The 20695-nt window shown below is 36.6% G+C and overlaps 1 protein-coding gene across 1 annotated transcript; it reads left to right on the forward strand.

The window, feature by feature from the left end:
- Positions 1-225: 225 nt before the first annotated feature.
- LOC131039247 (secreted RxLR effector protein 161-like) lies at positions 226-720 on the forward strand. The gene has a single exon (XM_057971953.2). It carries the CDS (start codon positions 226-228, stop codon positions 718-720), a length of 495 nt encoding a protein of 164 aa, XP_057827936.2.
- The last annotated feature ends 19975 nt before the right edge of the window (positions 721-20695 follow it).

Here is a 20695-nt window from a genome sequence, read left to right on the forward strand (position 1 = left end):
ATTGATGGTACTATTGTCTATCTTATTGTTTATGTGGATGATTTATTTATCACTGGAACTAGTGAGGCTAATATTCAAAATGTAAAAGAAGGATTGCAGCAAGGTTTTGATATGACTAATTTGGGTCATCTTCATTACTATTTGGGAATTGAGGTGATTCAAAACCCCCAATCTATCTTCATCAGTCAACAAAAATATATTGGTGATCTTCTCAAAAAGTTTGGTATGGCTGATTGCAAGGCTCTCAGCACTCCTATGGAGCAAAATCTCAAACTTTCATCTAATGATTCCTCTGATTTGGTTGATGAAACTTCTTATAGGAAACTAGTTGGCAGTTTGATTTATGCTACAACTACTCGACCTGATATTTCTTTTTCTGTTGGAGTTCTATCACGATTTATGCAACAACCTAGAGAAACTCATTGGTTAGCAGCCAAACGGGTTCTTCAATATCTACAGGGCACTCAAAACTATGGGCTTAAATACTCCAAGATATCAAAATTTTCTTTGCTTAGTTATTCAGATTCAGATTATGCCGGTGATATGGATGATGGAAAATCTACATCTGGTTACTTAATGTCTCTTGGTTCTGCTGTAATCTCTTGGAAATCTAAAAAGCAACCAGTCCCAACTCTCTCTTCTGCAGAAGCAGAATATATAGAAGCATCTGAGGCAACTAGAGAAATCTTATGGCTTCGAAGAATTCTTGCAGATTTGTAGGCACCAAAAGCTTCTTCCACACCACTCTTTATTGACAATCAATCTACTATAAAAATGGCTAAGAACCCAGTGTTTCATGATCGTACCAAACATATCAACACCAAGTTTCATTTTATTCGGCACTATGTGAAAGATGGCAGTATCTCCCTTCAATATTGTGCTACAACAGACCAACCTACAGATATACTTACCAAAGCATTGGGTCATGTTAAGTTTGAAAAATTTCATGAAATGATTGGTTTAACTCCTTCAGATTAAGGGGCAGATGTTAATGTATTAATCTTTAGGTTAAAATTTAGTAATTTTAGGTTAATTTTAGTTTTGTTTGATTTTATTAGTTTTTGTATAGTTATAACTTATTTGTTCCATCCGATAGTTTTTGTGTAACTGTGCAAACTGTTCGCTGCCTTTATTATGCAGCAAGTACTTCTTGAATACAAATCGAAAAGAGTTTCATTTTATTTTTGTCATTTCATTTACATTTCTGCCCTAACAACAACTTACATTATAGCGAGCTACCGCCATTCTATGATAAGTACCCAGCAGGTAATGTTTTGGGGGGGAATATTTGAATTGTTTTTGGAGACTAACAGCAAATCCGTCACTGAGATTTGATACTGGAAAACACCCTGCTAGATGGTAGTAACAGGACATTTGTTTTTGCACTCTTATTTGCTTCAATCTCAGCGTAAATACAATGTGGAAATGCCTGTCTACATTGCTCCAGAGGTTTTATCAAAGAAAGAATAAGACGAAACTTGCTTCTTTATTTAATTAACTGATTCTAAGTATTCTAATTTGATCGTTTTTGTTTCAAATATTTATTCTTTAATCAAAACCAAGTGGCATTTTGCCTTGGGATAGTCTGCAAGTTGTCAAACACATAATTAAGTTGCTGAAAAAGGCAACCGGGTAAAGAGTTTCCGTGTGATTACTTAGACTGAATTGCAAGATGGGCAGCAGAGCTTAACTTGCTCAGCATAGATCTCACATTATACTGTTGGAAATAATGTTTGTTTGGAATGTATTCAAAAGCTTTTCATCAGCGAGCAAGTATTCAAATCATTGTACCACATAGAAATTGAAGATAAGCTCGAATGATACAACGTATTGTAAAGATCACGAAGGTGGTCTGCTTTCTTGTTTTTAGTTTTATTTAATAAAACAGTTTTTAAAACAAAAGTTCCCATATCCAAACTGCTATAGGATAGAATAAGTTCTATAGTTTTAGTTATAAAGCAAATTTTTAGTTTTATTGTTTTCAGTTTTTGTTTTTCCTATTCTTAAGAAAATGATTGTCTATAAGGCAATTACTATTATTGTAATTTTGTGTTAGAGATTTTCCAATATATGAAGATTATCAATTCTGAAAATATTTGTGTTCATCTCTTTTAGTTCTGTTTTTTCTATGTGTTGTAATTTTATCATAATCTTTCATTTGGTATCAAAGCAGGGTGCAAGAATTCTGATTGTGCAGATTCCAGGTTGGAACAACAGTTATCTTCAGATGGCTAATGGAAAGGATTTAGCATTTCAGCTTCCATTATTTACTGGAGAAAACTATGATTATTGGAGTATCAAGATGAAGACCCTACTTTTATCCCAAGATCTCTGGGAATTTGTGGAAGGTGGATACACAAAACCTATTGATCAGAAAGCATTCAATACATGGACACCACAACAGAAAAATCAGTTGAAAGAAGATAGAAAGAAGGATAACAAAGCTCTTTACACCATTCAATTTGCCTTGGATGTCTCAATTTTTCCTCGAATTGTCAGTTTGACAAAATCAAAGGATGTATGGGAGACTCTACAAACTGCATACCAAGGTACAGATAAAATCAAATTGGTAAGACTTAAAACTTTTCGAAGAGAATTTGAAAATTTGAGGATGAAAGAATCTGAGTCTATTCATGAATTTATTGCTAGGACTCAAGGTATAGTGAATCAGCTTAGGACTCAAGGTGAAACTGTATTAGATCAGAAAATTGTAGAAAAAATTTTGAGGTCTCTTCCTCCTAAATTTGATCCAGTGGTAATTGCTATTGAACAAAGTAAAGATCTAACTACTTTCAAAGTTGCAGAATTAATTGGTTCTTTGCAGTCTCATGAAAAGCACACACAACGTTCTATGGAAAGTTTTGTGCAAGCTTTCCAATCTTCTATGAATATTGAGGAAAAATCCAAATCTCCTCCCTCTCATACTACTAAATTTCAAGGTAAATCTTCTGGTAATAACAGAGGAAGAGGTAGAAGAAGAGGAAGAGGAAATAATAGAGGAAGAGGATAAATTTTTGTTAATAGAAGGAGTATTCAGTGCAGATATTGTGAAAGATATGGACACTATGAATCTAAGTGCAGAAAGAAGAAATCTGACTTAAATAAGTCAAGAGCTAGTTATGCAAAGGAATCTTCTGATGCAGAGAATTCTACATTCTTTGCATGCAATTTGGCAAAAGAACCCCAAGAGGATGTCTAGTTCTTGGACAATGGTTGTTCAAATCACATGACAGGTAAATCTGATTTCTTTGTCAAATTAGATGATTCAATGAGGAGTAAAGTTAAATTTGGAGATGATAAGGAGGTTGATGTAATGGGAAAAGGTGCCCTTGTAGTCAAGACTAAGAAAGGAGACACTACAAATATCCATAATACTTTCTTTGTGCCAGAATTACAGCATAGTCTTTTGAGTATAGGACAACTTCTAGAAAAGAACTATAAAGTTGTATTTGAAGATAGCTCTTGCAAAATTTTTGATAAATCTAATAATCATCATCTTGTAGCAAAGACTTATATGATAGAGAATAGATTATTTGCTCTCAAATTGGTTTCTAGTAAGTTGCATGCATTAAAATCAACCATAGATGATTCATGGTTATGACATCAATGATATGGTCATCTGAATTTTCAAGGGCTAACTTTGTTGTATAAGAAAAATATGGTGCGAGGTCTTCCTCCAATCAAAACAAAAGAAGAAGTTTGTTTAGGGTGTGCACTTGGCAAGCATAACCGAGACAATTTTCCAGTGGGAAAATCTTGGAGAGCCAAATCTCCTCTAGAGCTTGTGCATGCTGACATCTATGGTGATATGCAAGTGTCGTCATTGGTTAAGAACCCTTATTTTTTGACATTCTTTGATGATTACTCTTGCCAGACTTGGGTTTATTTTTTGAAGCAAAAATCTGAAGCCTTTGCATGCTTCAAGAATTTTAAATCACTGGCTGAAAAACAAAGCAGGTATCCTGTCAAGATACTCAGAACAGATAGAGGGGGAGAGTTTACTTCTAATGAGTTCACTAATTTTTGTGCTAAGAATGGCATCCAGAGACAACTTACTGTTGCATATACACCTTAGCAAAATGGTATTGCTGAAAGAAAGAACCATACCATTATGGAAATGGCACAAAGCATGTCGCAAACAAAAAATCTTCCAAATAGTTTTTGGGGAGAAGTAGTTGTCACTACAGTGTATATTCTCAACAGTAGTCCCACAAAAGCAGTTCAAAATCTGACTCCAAAGGAAGCCTGGAGTGGTCACAAGCCTTCAGTGGCTCATCTTCGCATCTTTGGATGTTTGGCATATGTGCATATTCCAGTTCAAAAGTGGAAGAAGTTGGATGCCAAATCCCAACTTTGTATCTTTGTGGGCTACTCTACTGCAACTAAAGGCTACAAATTCTATAATCTTGAGACAAAGCAATGTATAGTTAGCCAGGATGTGATTTTTGATGAAGGGGGAGTATGGCAGTGGAAAGATGATGTGCAGAAAAATCAATCAATAATCATAAACATGGAAGATAACAGTGTTCCTTCTCCTCTCCCCACAAGCTCAAGCGGAAGTTCTAGCTCCAGTTCTAGTCCTCCAAGCTCACCTATTTCTTCAAGTAGCACAAACTCAGGTGAGGATTCGCCTGCACCATCACCTCCAGCATCCATTCCATGAAAGGTACGAAGTTTAGTTGATGTTTATCAGAGGAGTACCAATATAAATCCAGTTGCTAATTTTGCTTTTTTAGTACAATTAAAGTTGAACCCTCTGTGTATGAAGAAGCAGTGAAAGAACCTGTATGGGTTAATGCTGTGAATGATGAATTAAATTCCATTCATAAGAATAATACTTGGGAATTAGTTCCACTTCCCAGGTGATTGGTGTGAAATGGATTTACAAAGTAAAATATCATGCAGATGGTTCAGTAGAATGTCATAAGGCAAGACTAGTTTCCAAGGGGTTTGCACAAACTCTTGGAGTGGATTATGCCAAAACTTTTTCTCCTATGGCTCGACTTGACACAGTCAAGATTATATTGGCTATTGCAGCACAATACTAGTGGCCAATATTTCAAATGGATGTGAAATCAACATTCCTTAATGGTTACATAGATGAGGAAGTTTATGTAGAACAACCTATGGGTTATGAAGTTCTAGAAAAAGAACACTTAGTCTACAAGTTGAAGAAAGCCCTTTATGGGTTGAAACAAGCTCCTCGTGCCTACTATGCTAGAATTGACAGTTATTTCATGAAGAAAAGATTCAATAGAAGCCACTCAGAGCCTACCTTGTATGTCCAACATATTGGTAATGATATTCTCATAGTTTTCCTCTATGTTGATGATTTGATTTATGTAGGTAATAGAAAATCTCTCTTGGAGAAGTTTCAAGCAGAAATGAAACAAGAGTTTGAAATGTTAGATCTGGGACTTATGCACTATTTTCTTGGTGTGGAAGTACAACAAACATCAAAAGGTACATTTATTTCTCAATCCAAGTATATAGTTGATTTATTGAAGAAGTTTAACATGGTGGCATGCAAAGCATTTGCAACCCCCATAGCCCTTAGTGAATAACTAACCAAGGAAGATGTTAGTCCCAAGGTTGATGCAACTCGATATAGGAGTTTGGTTGGTAGCCTCATGTACCTCACAACCAGTAGGCCTGATATTATGTATGTTGTGAGCCTCATCTCTCGGTTCATGCAGGATCCACATGAGTCACATTGGCAGGCTACTAAAAGGATTTTGAGGTATGTGAGTGGTACACAAAATTTTGGCATTCAATATTCTCCCATTCACAAGTTTGAACTACTTGGTTACATAGATTCAGATTGGGCCAGTTTAGTGGATGATAGGAAATCTACACCTAGTTATGTTTTTTCATTTGGCTCTGGAGTTGTATCCTGGAGTAGTAAGAAACAAGCAGCAGTAGCCTTTTCTTCAGTAGAAGCGGAATACATGGCAGCTTCATCAGAAAGTTCTCAAGCGGTATGGATAAGAAGAATATTGACAGATTTAGATTTGGTTCCTGAGAATCCAACCACCATCTATTGTGATAACAATAGCACTATTGCCATGACAAAGAATCCAGTGTTTCATGCCAAAATGAAACACATAGAGATCCATCATCATTACAATCGTGACTTGGTTCAAGATGGACAAGTGGAGTTGTTGTTTTGTCCTTCATCTGAACAAGTTGCTGATACTTTTACTAAAGCTCTTCCAAACAAAAGTTTTATTGCCTTCAGAAATAAGTTGGGACTCCACTCCATTGATCATTAAGGGGGAGATTGAAGATAAGCTCGAATGATACAACGTATCGTAGAGAACACGAAGGCGATCTGCTTTCTTGTTTTTAGTTTTATTTTATAAAACAGTTTTTAAAACAATAGTTCCCATATCCAAACTGCTACTAGGATAGAATAAGTTCTATAGTTTTAGTTATAAAGCAGATTTTTAGTTTTATTGTTTTAAGTTTTTGTTTTTCCTATTCTTAGGAAAATGATTGTCTATAAGGCAATTACTATTATTGTAATTTTGTGTTAGAGATTTTCCAATATATGAAGATTATTAGTTCTGAAAATATTTGTGTTCTTCTCTTTTAGTTATGTTTTTTCTATGTGTTGTAGTTTTATCATAATCTTTCAAAAATTTCTTTGAGTTCTAGATGTTTCCGTTTTAGAGGCTTTATTAGTCAGTCTAGGAACTTCTATAAATATCTATGAAGCTTATATATTCAACAATGTATTTGTTGCGATGAAAGTAATAATAATATACAGATTGCAAATATTGTGAAGTGTTTTCATTTGCTATGTTGTTTTTATTTATTTATGTTCAACATGATACTAGAGCAGAACACCACGACAGAAAAATTAAGTTGTAAAAATGATTGTGTCAAGATCTATAGATCATAGACACTGCCACAAAGAAGTTTGTGGAAAAGAAAAGTAAAATATAGGAAGACATTGTTCATTAGAGGTAGTCAAGTGAAAGAAAAACCAAAGAAATTTTTTATGATAACATGTGTTAAATGCGAAGAATTTCTTGGGGTGAAAGCAAAATGTGAAGCTATTAGAAATGATGGTTTCAAGTAAATTTTTTTGTGTAAAGAATTTTTCTATTTAAATGGGAAAAGTTGGAAAAAGAGTAAAGAAAGAAAATGATAGTTGAGTAATTGAAAATAATTTATTAAAAGGAGAATTAATGAGACTTCAAGAAGAATTAGTCAAAGTTAAAAAAGATCATAATGAAAAGATAGAAAGCCTAATGTGATTAGCAATGAAAATTTATACAATTTCATATGAAAATTTATACAATTTCATATGAAAATTTATACAATTTCATATGAAAATTTATACAATTTCATGTGAAAATGGTAATGAATTAGAGAAGGTTAAAAATAAGAATGAGGATCTATTAAAAAAATTAAAATGGTAAAGAAGGATTTAGGAGAAAAGATAAAAAAATTGGAAGAGGAAAATAGTTTACAAAAATATGAAATATCAAAGGTGAAAAAAGAATCATTTGCAAAAAATAGTGAATGTCTAAAGTCAAAGCCTTTGGTTTGTGAGAGAAAGGATTTATGTTCTTCCTGAGTGTGGTTTTGTTAAAGTATTTCGTGATGACCTTGTCAAAAAGTTTGTTTTGTGGTGGTCATGTATCGGTAACGGGCCTATCCCATCTTTTTCTAATCAAAACAAGTCTGAAAATCTTGTTAAATGTGATGATAATGGAAAGAGCATTTGTTTCAAAATCATGGAAAAAATTGGATATAAAGGTCAAGGATTAGGCAAATATGAACAAGGAATTAAAAATCCAATTGAGCCAACAATAATGCCAAAGTATGAAGGATTGGGATATTCCACAAGTAAAAGAAATGATGAAATGAATTTTACTAGATCGACTCAAGAAAATAAGTATATTCAATTTACTTATTGTTATAGGAAAGGAAATACAGAGGATATATGTTGATATCTACATCCTTGAAATATTTGTGGTTGTTGGCATTTGCATGAAGATTGCATTAATGATATGTTATGTTGTAATTGATGTCAATTAACCGATATTGATATTGCTAACGTTGTTGATATTGTCTTGTAACCGGTAGGATGAGCTAAGTGAAGGAAACTGTAAACCGATATGTCAGTTTGTGAGTTGAATTGGTAACCGGTAAAAGGTTAAGCCCTATCTATTGATGTAACTGGTAAATCCTACCTGTTGTTTTTGTTAAACCTAAACCAATTAAGATTGCTGAATTGGTTATGTTGGTTTATGATCTAATGATGAGCGGTACTAATGGTGACACATATGGTTATTGTATGAAAAAATTTCAAAGTGTTTTTGGCACGTTGTTGTAACTATTTTTTTCTATAGGGAATGAGAAAAGTTTATTGCATATAATGCAAAGCGCATGATAAGTTATGAAGATCGAAGAGGTGATCAAAGAGTGGTTGAGGCTTTCTTGATTAATGTGTAGAGATTACTATGTAATCTAATGGTCATACTTGAACTGACTTGTTTGTAATCTCTATGAGAATTTGACTTTTGTTGTGTTGCTGATCTAATTGATTTGTTTATAAGGTTGATGAAGTAGTTTAGTTTAGGGTGTTGGCAGAGATCAATTGAGTGTGTGGTTGTCGAACCAAATGATGTGTCTGGAGTTTGAGTAAAGGTAGATATGAGCATAAAAAGGATCTGACCAAGTAAGTGTAGTGCTATTCAGAAAGATCAAGAAAATCCTATTATTTTCTAATAATTATAGCAGAACTGAAATCCCCTAAATGGATAAGCTCTAACAACCTTAGAGACTTTTCAAATCCTCTAACAAGGTGATCCATTAGATTGGATTTTCAAATCCTCTATTGAGGTTACTCCTAACAAGGTATTTCTTCTAACAAGACATTTGTAGTCAATCCCTTAACCGGGTGGTTCTTAATAGGACTTTTGTAAAGCTTTAATAGGCCTAGCTCCTAACAGGGCGAACTTCAGAAGAGTTTAGACAGTTAGCTTGTGAGTCTCATCTCACTATGGTTTTTCCCATTTGGGTTTCCACATCAAAAATATTTGTGTCATGTGGTGAATGTTTTTGTGGTTATGATCTTATGGTTAATTTGTGTAGGATTTTGCCAAGATCAAGGGCACAATGAAAAGCATAAAAAGAGAGACAATAGAATGATAGGAACAAACTGTATTCTCATCAATATGCAAATGATCAACTGGATTAACCAATACAATGAATATAGGCCTGCTTATATAGGCAAGGCCATATGGATGTATGAGCACACAATTATGACATGTGGCTCAATGAGAGACAAGGGTAGGTAAGAAATACTAGGGGTAGGTGGGAGAAATAATATAATATTCCACAAGAAGTGGATGACCCACCGAATGTAGAGTGTAATAGCAAAATAAGACCACAAAAGGTGGAATTTCTCCTACAAGCTCTATCCCTATGTGCACACTTCCCTAAGTGTCTCAAATCCAAACTACGAAGAGATGCATTATCCTAAGTTAACTTAAGTAAAGTGTAATAATATCCATAATGAATATTTATTTACACCAACACCCCCCCTTAAGTGCAACTTAGGGGAATGAAGACTTAAGTCAACAATGCAAGATGGGTCCTGGCTACTAGGCCATCATAGGTACCCATGTACAATATGCAAATGCAAGAAAAACTATGCAATGCAATCTCTCACAAACAGAGAAAGGGAGAAAACCCAATGGGAAAAAACTCCCCCCCAAAAGAGAGATGAAAGTACAAAAGACTCTCAAAGAAGAAGGACAAAACCTCAAAGAGGAAAAAGTCCCCCCAATAAGAGAGGAAGGAGAAGTCAGCTGACCCCCCCTAGTGACACATCCCACACCCCCAAGAGAGCTCACAACTGCTGAAACTTTCTCTCGGTGAAAGGTTTGGTGAATATGTCAGCAACCTGCTCTGCTGTTGGATAATACTGCAAATCAATGACCTGCTCTTGAATAAGCTCTCAGATATAGTGCATATGAATCTCAATGTGTTTGGTATGCTAGTGCTGGACTGGGTTCTTCGAGATTGCAATAGCACTCTGATTGTCGCAATGTAGAACTATCAGCCATGGAGTGGTGAATCCAAACTCTGTGAGAATCTGCTAGAGCCAAATGGTCTCAGTCGTTGTGTTAACAGTGCCTCAATACTCAGCCTCAGTCGAAGAGAGAGCAATAGCATGTTGCTTCTTTCTCTGCCAACAAATGGGGCCCGAACCAAGGTGAAAATTGTAACCGGAGGTAGACTTACGATCGTCAAGATCACCAGCCCAATCGGAGTCTATGTAAACAACCAAGCGAAGTCCTGTGCCTGTTGCATAGTGAATCCCATAGTGATGTGTACCCTGGATGTAATAAAGGATGCTTTTGGTGGCTTTCCAATGAAGCTCATTTGGTTCCTGCATGAAGCGGGAAACCATGCCAACTGCAAAGGAAATATTAGGGCGTGTATGGGTCAAGTAGATGAGACTACCCACAAGCTGATGATACAAAGTGGCATCAACTAGTGGAGAAGAACACTGAGCCTCAAGCTTGACTCCTGAAAGAAAGGGAGTCGGGGCAGGCTTACAATCAGCCATATGAAAGCGTGCAAGTAGATCAAGAGCATACTTGGGCTGCAATAGTGTAATCTTGGAAGGTGACTGTGAAATCTCGATCCCAAGAAAGTAGTGCAAAAGACCCAAGTCAGTCATAGCAAATCTGTCATGCAAAGTAGAATTGACCCTGCTAATGATGGATGTAGTACTCCCTGTAATGATCAAGTCATCAACATATAGCACAAGTATCAAGTGAGAGTCATCTTGTCACAAAATGTAGACATTCAGATTGGAATGACACCTGGTGAACCCTGCAGAGAGAAGAAAGGAATCCATCTTGGCATACCAAGCCCTGGGGGCCTGCTTAAGGCCATAGAGAGATTTCCTTAGTCTGCAAACCAAGGAAGTATCCTGGATGAAACCCTATGGCTACTCCATATAAATCTCCTCATCAAGATCACCGTGAAGAAAAGAACTCTTTGCATCCATTTGATGTACAACCCAACCATGAGCTATAGCAATAGCTAGTGTCAAACGAATGGAGTTCATCTTGGCTATGGGTGCAAAGGTCTCTGTATAGTCAACACCTGCAACCTGAGAGAAACCTTTCGCAACAAGCCGAGCCTTATACTTATCCACACTGCCATCCGCTGCAAACTTGGTCTGATAGATCCACTTACATCAAACCATCTTTCTCCCCTTAGGGAGATGGACTAAATCTCATGTGTTGTTCCTCATCAAGGAACTATACTCTTCCTCCATATCTTGGTCCCACTCAGGAACCCCTGATGCTTCCCTAAATGTCTGTGGATCGGAAGCGGTAGCAATGAATGCATGTGGTAGATCCTGATGCTGTGATCGAGTTCTCCGTGTATCTGAAGGATCCCCAACAAGAGAACCCACAAACTCAAGTGTCTGTCGAGCCCAACAAGGTCTAGGTGGAGGTGGAGAACGAGGCTCCTCAACTGCAAGTGGACCCTGCAGAGGTGTAACCCTGCAAGTCAGAGTTGAAGGAGTCTCATCATCTAAATCACTAGCATCACTATCCACAATGGAGGAAGGTGGAGGAGGTAGAGAGGCTAAGTTAGGAGAGCTTTCCTCAAAGTGAACACTCCTCTCAATGAAAACCTCATGTGTCTCAAGATCCATCAATCTATATGCCTTAACACCCTCAAGCTATCCAATAAATATGCAAGGTCAACTTTTGTGGTTCTAATGCCTTGCGTTTCTATGGAGGTATGTGAGCCCATGCTCGACACCCAAAGACTTTGAAATGTCTCACAATTGGTTTCCTACCAGCCCAAGCCTCAAAAGGAGCAATACATTGCAAAGCTTTGTGAGGAACCCGATCTTGGATGTGTGTGGCACAACTGATAGCCTCTGCCCAAAAGGCGGGATCAAGAGAACGTGCATGTATCATACAACTAGCCATTTCTTTGAGAGTTCTATTCTTGCATTTGACAACTCCATTTTGCTGTGGAGTGTATGCAACAGAATGCTGAAGATCAATTCCCTCAAATGTACAAAAATCCTCAAGTCTTTTGTTCACATATTCCCTTCCATTATCTATATGAAGAATCTTGACCACTTTCCCAGATTGCTTCTCCACACGAGTCTTGAAGTCCTGAAATCTGTCAAATACTTCACTCTTATGAATAAGAAAGTAGACCCAAGTGAAGTGGGAGTAGTCATCAATGAAGGTGAGGACATAGCAGGCCTTACTAAATGAAGGTGCTAGAAATGGACCTACTACATCACTGTGAATAAGTTGAAGAATTTCCAAAGCTCTCCAAGCTTTCCCCTTAGCAAACTTCTCTTCAGGATGCTTGCCCATAAAACAACCTGAACATACACCCTCTGAAAAACTGATTCGAGGTAGACCTGTGACCATGTCTTTAGTGCTGAGCTGCTGAAGATAGCAGTAGTTGAGGTGACCAAACCGCTCATGCCATAGCTTACTTTTTGAATTTGAATGAGTAAGCAAGGCCCTAGAAGGTGAACTTGGCACAAAGTGGGAGAATGAATAAAGCCTTGAGTTGTCATTGACTTGTCCCACTGCTACCCAGGCATCATTATCAAGATCGTTTACCACAACTGAATCTGGTGTAAACTCAACCTTTTTCCCATTTCCATAGTGAGTGATTTGGTAGATAGAGAGAAGGTTGGTAGACAAGTTAGGAACATAGAGAACATTCTCAAATGTTCCATCATCCATGTCAACTGAAACTTTCCCTTCAACCTCTACTTGTGTATCATCACCTATGTAAATGTGAGGTACCTTAGATGGCTCCAATGAAGAAAACTGCTCCTTTGTAAAACCCATGTGATATGAAGCACCTGAGTCAAGTATCCATTGCTGTGAAGAACCTGTTCTAGCCCAAATGCTTGCCCTTTACCCTTAGAATGTGAGGAAGAGGAAGGAGATGAATCCTTTTTTGTGTAGGCGGATGGCAAGTTGATGTTGTTTTTCTTAAGAAGATTAGTTAACTCATCAACTTGCTTTGCGTGGCATTGATGCTCATCATGACCATACTTCTTGCAATATGCACAAGTTGGTTTATCCTTCTTAGGTGGTGTCCCTTTCTTTGAAGAGGATGAAAAATCGCCTTGTGATGGAGAGGATGATTGTCCTTTTTCCTCTTGTGGCTTAGACTTGGATTGCTTCTTCTTCTTCTTGGAATCTTTGCCTTGACTTCCTTGATTCCCTTGATTAGCCACCAAAGCCTTGGACTTTGAAGACTTGAGAAGCCCCATGTTCAACAACTTAGATTGTTCCAATATCAACATTTCTATGAAAGCATCAAATGAAGGCATAACATATGAACTCCCCACTATCAAACGATGAGTTTGGAAGCTAGACACAAATGCTGCATATTCTGGTGCAAGCTTGTCCAACAAGTTGAATATCAACTGAGCATCCTTTTTGTCAATTCCATAATCCTTAAGCTTTGCTCTTAGCTCATTTGCTTTGGTGACATAATCTTGGATTGTATCAAAACTCTTGGGATCCAAGTTGGTGAGCTCATTGTCAATCTTATAACCTTTGATTTCATCAACTTGACCATACAATTTTTGAAACATATCCCAAGCATCATTGATTGTAGTACACTTTTCAATATGAAAGATGAGATCATCTGATACATACTTGCGCAAAGTTCTAAGAACCATGCAATTCTTAGTGAGCCATTCTAATTGAGCATTAGGATCAGCCTTAGGATCAGGTGGTGCTGCTATTGTTCCATCTATGTAATGCGTGAGACCCTTTTCCATTAATTTACTCCATACTTTAATTTTTCATGATGCATAATTATGTGGAGTTAAAGGTGGAAATTTATGAGGACTCATTACAACAAAAATGAAAGAGCACAAAGAGAGGCACAATCACACAAGACACCCCCCCAAATTCACTCAATCAAAGAACCCCCCCAAAAGTGATGATTTGGCACTTTATACTTAGTGCGTATACAATGGGCCACTTGCAAAAAATGGCAAAGTGGGCTTCTAATTACAATTTTACAATTGCCTCAATAAGGCCAAAAGAGACTCAAACTAATAATGCAAGAGATCTAAACTAAGATCCAAGCACTTTACAAGTACCTAATAGGCCAAATAAGACCAATATTTGAAAGTACAACATCCACTCAAAATATCTAAAATTTGATCATAGATTATGAAATTAGACAAAAAAAATGCACTTTAAAAAAAAACGGCACCTAAAAAGGAGGTCGTATGAGCTCAAACGAGGCCTTTGAAGTTGCAGAATTGAGGATTGGACAGGTATAGCTAAGAGAATCCAAAATTTCCAAAAAAACTATGCACCAAAATCATAAACTAACCACACCACTGCAAAGATCATGAAATTTTAGCCCATTTCAAAAAAAATTGCACCAAAAAAGGAGCAAAAATGAGCAAGATATGGCCTTTCAAAGTTGAACTGCAAAACTGAAAAGCTCAATGAAGAGGGGGTCAAAAAATTTCAAAAGTCTACTAATGTGGCACTGACGTTAGCAAATGATGGGCTTAAATTTGACGCTTGTATGACCATTAAAAAAACTTCACCCCTGCCTACGTGGCATCCGTATTGTACAGACATGCTGATGTGGCACTGTGTGATGGGCGGTGAGCTGGCGTATGGGTGTCGACCGCGGGCCAGTGGCTGCCTGCCATGTGGCGGGCATGGGTCCACCAGTCAAAGGACTGTTGGTGCCGGTGGGTCCGCGGGGCAGTGTTAGTAGCTGCCGCGGCGGTGTTGGACGGTTGTCCCGGGCAGAGGAGATGCCAATCTCGTGGGGCCCAGCAGACCGCGTGGGGGCCGTGAAGAATACAGCACCGACGGAAAGGCAGTGGCGGCCGACGAGGGTTCGCCAACAAAGGGAGCTCGGGGAGCCCGGACGGTGGGCCGAGAAGAGGAGATGCTGGGGAGGTGGTCGCCGGACAGCGGAGGACGAAGGGCAGCTGGAGTACGAGGTCGACAGCGGTTGGAGTACAGGGTACGGTCGACAGCGATAGACCTGCAAACAACGCAGGGTACGGAGAGCATGGGGGGGTTTGCAGACCCCCAAAAAAAAAAAAAAAAAATTGATTTTTTTTTTTTTTGATTTTTCCTTTTTTCTTTGTTTTTTTTCAGAAAATAATTTTTTTCTTCAAATTTTTTTTTTTCGAAATCTGTACAATAATAGCCAAAATGGGGGAAAAAAAATTTCTCACCAAAATAGGTCGACTTTATAGTTGAAATTCATGGAAACGGCCTCTCGGATTCAACCGTGATGTCCAAATCGTTGTACGACGCCCCCAAAAAATGAAGATCCCCAAATCCGAAAATTGAAGCCTCCAAAATGTCTTGAAACAACTAATCAATGAAGCTCTAATGGCTCTAATACCATGTAGGATTTTGCCAAGATCAAGGCCACAATGAAAAGCATAAAAAGAGAGACAATAGAATGATAGGAACAAACTGTATTCTCATCAATATGCAAATGATCAACTAGATTAACCAATACAATGAATATAGGCCTGCTTATATAGGCAAGGCCATATGGATGTACGAGCACACAATTATGACATGTGGCTCAATGAGAAACAAGGGTAGGTAAGAAATACTAGGGGTAGGTAGGAGAAATAATATAATATTCCACAAGAGGTGGATGACCCACCGAATGTGGAGTGTAATAGCAAAATAAGACCACAAAAGGTGGAATTTCTCCTACAAGCTCTATCCCTATGTGCACACTTCCCTAAGTGTCTCAAATCCAAACTATGAAGAGATGCATTATCCTAAGTTAACTTAAGTAAAGTGTAATAATATCCATAATGAATATTTATTTACACCAACAATTTGATTAACTACTTATCTATTCTGATAAGTCGTGATAACCAAAAGCATTGAGAAATGAAGTCTATTAACATATGATAAAGCATTTGGATGTTTATAAGTTGAATGTCGTTTACTGTTAATTTGTTGTAATAGTCAATCAGTTTATCTCATGAGTTTTTATCTTGACAGTGGTATTTTATTGATAGGTTTACTTTAGGAGATTGAAATTGAGATTGGGAAAAGTTTGTATCAGTTTTTCTAATTACTGATTCACCCCTCCCCCTTCTTAGTAATCTACTAGATACTTATTCTTTCATCATACCATCAATTGGTATCAGAGCTATCAGGTCCTCTAAGATCTAAGCCTAACAACTTGAGATAAAGATCTTGCAGATCATGATGAAGAAGGAAGGTCTAAAGTTTAATAAAGAGAACTATATGATATGCAGTAATAGAATGGAGATTTACATCAAGAGTCTGGGAAGTCAATATTGGGAACATGTCAATACTATATATGTTGCACCCATTGGGATTTTGATCGATGATCAGAAGAAAGAGAAACAAGAAAATCATCAAGCATTAGAGGCCATTATCAGTTCCCTGTCTGATGCTGAATATGTAGATGTTCATGGTCTAGAGACTGCACATGAGGTATGGTGAAAAATTGAAGAGATTTATAGCGGTGATGAACATGTTAAGATTACTAAAGAGAGAGTCTAATAGGAAATTTTGATGACATGTGGGTGGATGAAGGTGAGAATATTTAGCAGTATGATCAAAGGATAAAAGAGATAGTCAGTGGAATTAAGAGTGCAGGAGGGAAAGTGGAAGATGCCACAGTGATCAGTAAGGTACTAAGAACCCTACTACCGGTCTACGCTATCTGAGTTGCAGCCATTCAGGAGCTGAATTCCATTGATAAAACTAAGGTGACTCTTGACTCCATCATTGGAAAACTTACTACTTTTGAATTTTACAGTTATGATGGTAGTGTATAGAAATCTGAGTCTACATTTAGAGCTTCTATTTATAACCCATCTATGAGAAAAATAGAGATGCTAGTCATGGTTATAAATCCAGATCCAACAAAGATGCTGATGATGAAAATAGTTTAGTGGAGCTTGAAGCATTGTTGGCAAAGTGGTTGCCTAGAGGCACTGGTAAATATAGAGGTAAATTACCTTTAAAATGTTTTGCATGCAATAAGATTGCCCATAGAGCTGCTAACTGTCCTAATGGTGAAAATGAACACAAGCGAGAGAAATTCAAGAAGTATAAGCGTAAAGGCAAGAGAGATTGTCTTAAATTTGTTGATGGTGGTATCACTATTGAAGAATCTAATGGTGATGCTAATAAAGACATTGTGTTTGTAGCTATTAAAGAAGAGATATCAAAATAGAAGGCATTAGTATCCAAGATGGATAATGAAGATTATTGGATCATTGATAGCGATTTTTCACATCATATGACCGGTGATCGGAGCAAATTTATTTCTTTGAAATAATTTGATGCTGGAGTTGTAAGATTTGGTAATGACTCACCCTGCATGATTAAAGGTAAGGGAATTATTTCTCTTAATGGGAAGAGCAGTGTAGATGATGTCTATTGGGTGGAAGGACTAAAGAACAATCTTTTGAGTGTGGCACAACTCAATGGCAGAGGATACCCACTTGAGTTTAAAAATGGTATGTGCAAAATCTTTGACAACAAAGGTGAATTGATTGCAACCAAGAAGAAAACTAAAGGTAACTTGTTTCACCTTAATCCTAAAGTTAGCAACTATTTAATTACAAAAATAGATGATAGTTGGCTTTGGCATAGGAGATTTTCTCATATAATCTTTGATAACAGTGTTAAAGTGAGTAAGTCCAATATAGTGAGAGGTTTGCCTCAGGGTGGCTACAAGAAGTTGAGTCCAACTTTTGGGCCAAAAGTGGGAGTGCTCCTTATTTTTTAATTTTTTTGTTAATTGATGTCAAAATTTGAGGCACTTAGAGATTGAATCTCAAAAAAACTTCACTATTAGAAAATGTAGTGCTTGCGTCTAATTTTCAAATATGTAATTTATTTGAATACCCACATGGTAGAAATTTCTTTTTAGTAGGTATGTTTAAAAACAACTTTTTCAAAATGTCTTTTTTAGGACCATACCACATGTGTATGACCACCATATTTTGACATAAATAAATGATTTTTTATAAATGCTTCTGGGAAAAGATACCAAAGACACCAAATATTGATGAGAATATTTTTTCTTATTTTTTTCTTGAATATATTTTTATTTATTTATTTTTAATTGACTATAAAGTACATTTTCAAAACATCTAGTGTATGACCACCATAATTTGATGAAAATTTCATATTTTTAAAGTTTTTTTTTTAATATTCAAAAGAATTGTATGTAGATTGATGTCATATAATTTATTTTCCAAAAAACCTAAAAACAAAAAAGTTATTAAATTTTTACTGAACCTCACTATTTTATATTTAGGTACCACTTTTGATTAATAAATAATAAAAAAAAAGTTAAAATAATCATATCACTATGAAATTTACATTTTTAAAATTAGGAGAGTGAGAAGTCTAATGGGTTTTCGTTTCATCAAAAAATACGATCAGGAAGACCTTCAAAAAATTACGACAAGACAAAAATCTGGTATTCCAGTGCCTTAGCCAATTTTTTGAAGGTCCACACATAGGCTTGGTCCCACCAAGCCTAACCCAAAGCCAACATCGAGGCATAGGTGTTTTTATCACTCCATCTTTTATGAAACGAGCGCCCGTTATTTAAAATTCAAAAAATGGGCACCCGTTTTGAAATTTCTAGCATTTTAAGAAACGTTTGCCCGTTTCTTGTTTTTAGAAATGGGTACACATTTTTAGCCCATTTTTCTAAAAATTGTTTACCCATTTCTCTACAGTGGTCTGATCCTAAATGGGCACCCATTTTATTTTTATGGGTCGGGGCCTTGAAGCTAAACGGGTGTCCATTTCTTAAAAAACTGGCCCTCGTTTATATCAGCAAATTTTTTTGCTTGCAGACTTCCGCAGAATTGGGACCCAAATTCTTGCACCCACCCCTCAGTTGGACAAACTAGTTAGTTCTCTTTGCAAACAATGTCAGTTAGGAAAGATGACATCCTCAACTTTCAAGAGAAAATCATTTTCAATGGAGCATTTGTTAGATTTAGTTCATACAGATCTTTGTGGACTAATAAGAACCAAAAGAATTCAAGGTGACAGATATTTCATGCTCCTCACTAATGATTTCTCAAGGATGATGTGGGTCACATTCTTGAAGGATACGACTGAAGCTTTTGGTAAGTTCAAGGCATTCAGGGCCTTAGCCGAGAAGGAGAGCAGTAAGAAGATAAAATGTCTGAGGACAAATCAAGGTGGTGAATTTACTTCCAAGGAATTCACTAGGTATTGTGAAGAGAATGGTATCAAACAAAATCTTTTTGTACCCAAGATACCACAACAAAATGGTATCATAGAGAGGAATAACTGGTCAGTTGTTGAATCTACTAGGACAATGTTGATACGAGGAGGTGTAGTGAAAACCTTTTGGAGAGAAGTTGTCAACACAACTATCTATACTATGAACCAAGTTCTGATAAAAAGAGGTAAGGACAAGACTCCTTATGAATATTGGTATGGAAGATCACCTGATGTTATTTATTTAAAGATATTTGGAAGAAAATGTCTTATTAAGACAGGTGATTATATTAGCAAATTTAAGGCTAAAAGTGATGAAGGTATATTTCTTGGCTATTCCACCAATTCTAAGGCCTACAAGTGTTTTAACAACTGGACACAGAGAACTATTGTGAGTGCTGATGTTCGAGTGAATGAATATCCTGAAGTCTCAAAGGAAAATAGTTTGGAGAAGAAGGATGACAATCCTTGCATTTTGTTTTTGGAACTAGAAACTGTCAAATCTAAAACGGGCAAAGCAAATTCTGATGCACTAGCTCAACTGAAATAGATAAATTCAGAAGATGATGATAATGATGAAGTTGAACTTAAAGAAAATGATCATGTTATTCCAAGATACGTGAGATTGAATCATAATCCTGAACAAATTATTGGGGATAGGGATGCTGGAGTACTAACCAGAAGAAGAATAAGAGAAAATTCTTGCATGATCTCCACTATTGAACCACGAACTTGTAAGGATGATTTTGGTGATGATCATTGGGTTAAAGCTATGGAGGAGGAATTGGATCAAATTGAGAAGAACAACACTTGGACCCTAGTAACATGACCAGTAAATAAAAATGTAATAGGTACTAAATGGGTATTCAGGAACAAGTTGAATAAAGATAGTGTTGTAGTTCGCAACAAAGCTAGGTTGGTTTGCAAAGTTTATGCACAAGAAGGAGAAGACTATGATGAAACTTTTGCACAAGTAGCAAGACTAGAAGGTGTCAAAACTTTACTTGCATTTGCAGTCCATAAGAAATTCAAGGTATACCAGATGGATGTTAAGTCTGCACTTTTGAATGGGATATTGGAAGAAGAAGTATATATTGAGTAGCCAGATGGTTATGCTTTAACTGATGAGAAAGACATGGTATGCAGATTGCATAAGGCTTTATATGGATTAAAGAAGGCACCCAGAGCATGGTATGAAAGGCTTCATACACATCTAATGAAGATAGGATTTATGAGAACCAGTGATGATAGTAACATATATCTCAAATCTGAAGGAGATGAAATACTGGTCAGTGAAGTATTTGTAGATGATATCATATTTGGAGGTAATGATATCATGAGCAATAGTTTTGCTGATGAAATGAAAATAAATTTGAAATGTCTTTAGTAGTGGA

The sequence above is a fragment of the Cryptomeria japonica genome, chromosome 10 (assembly GCF_030272615.1).
Source record: "Cryptomeria japonica chromosome 10, Sugi_1.0, whole genome shotgun sequence".
NCBI lineage: Eukaryota > Viridiplantae > Streptophyta > Pinopsida > Cupressales > Cupressaceae > Cryptomeria > Cryptomeria japonica.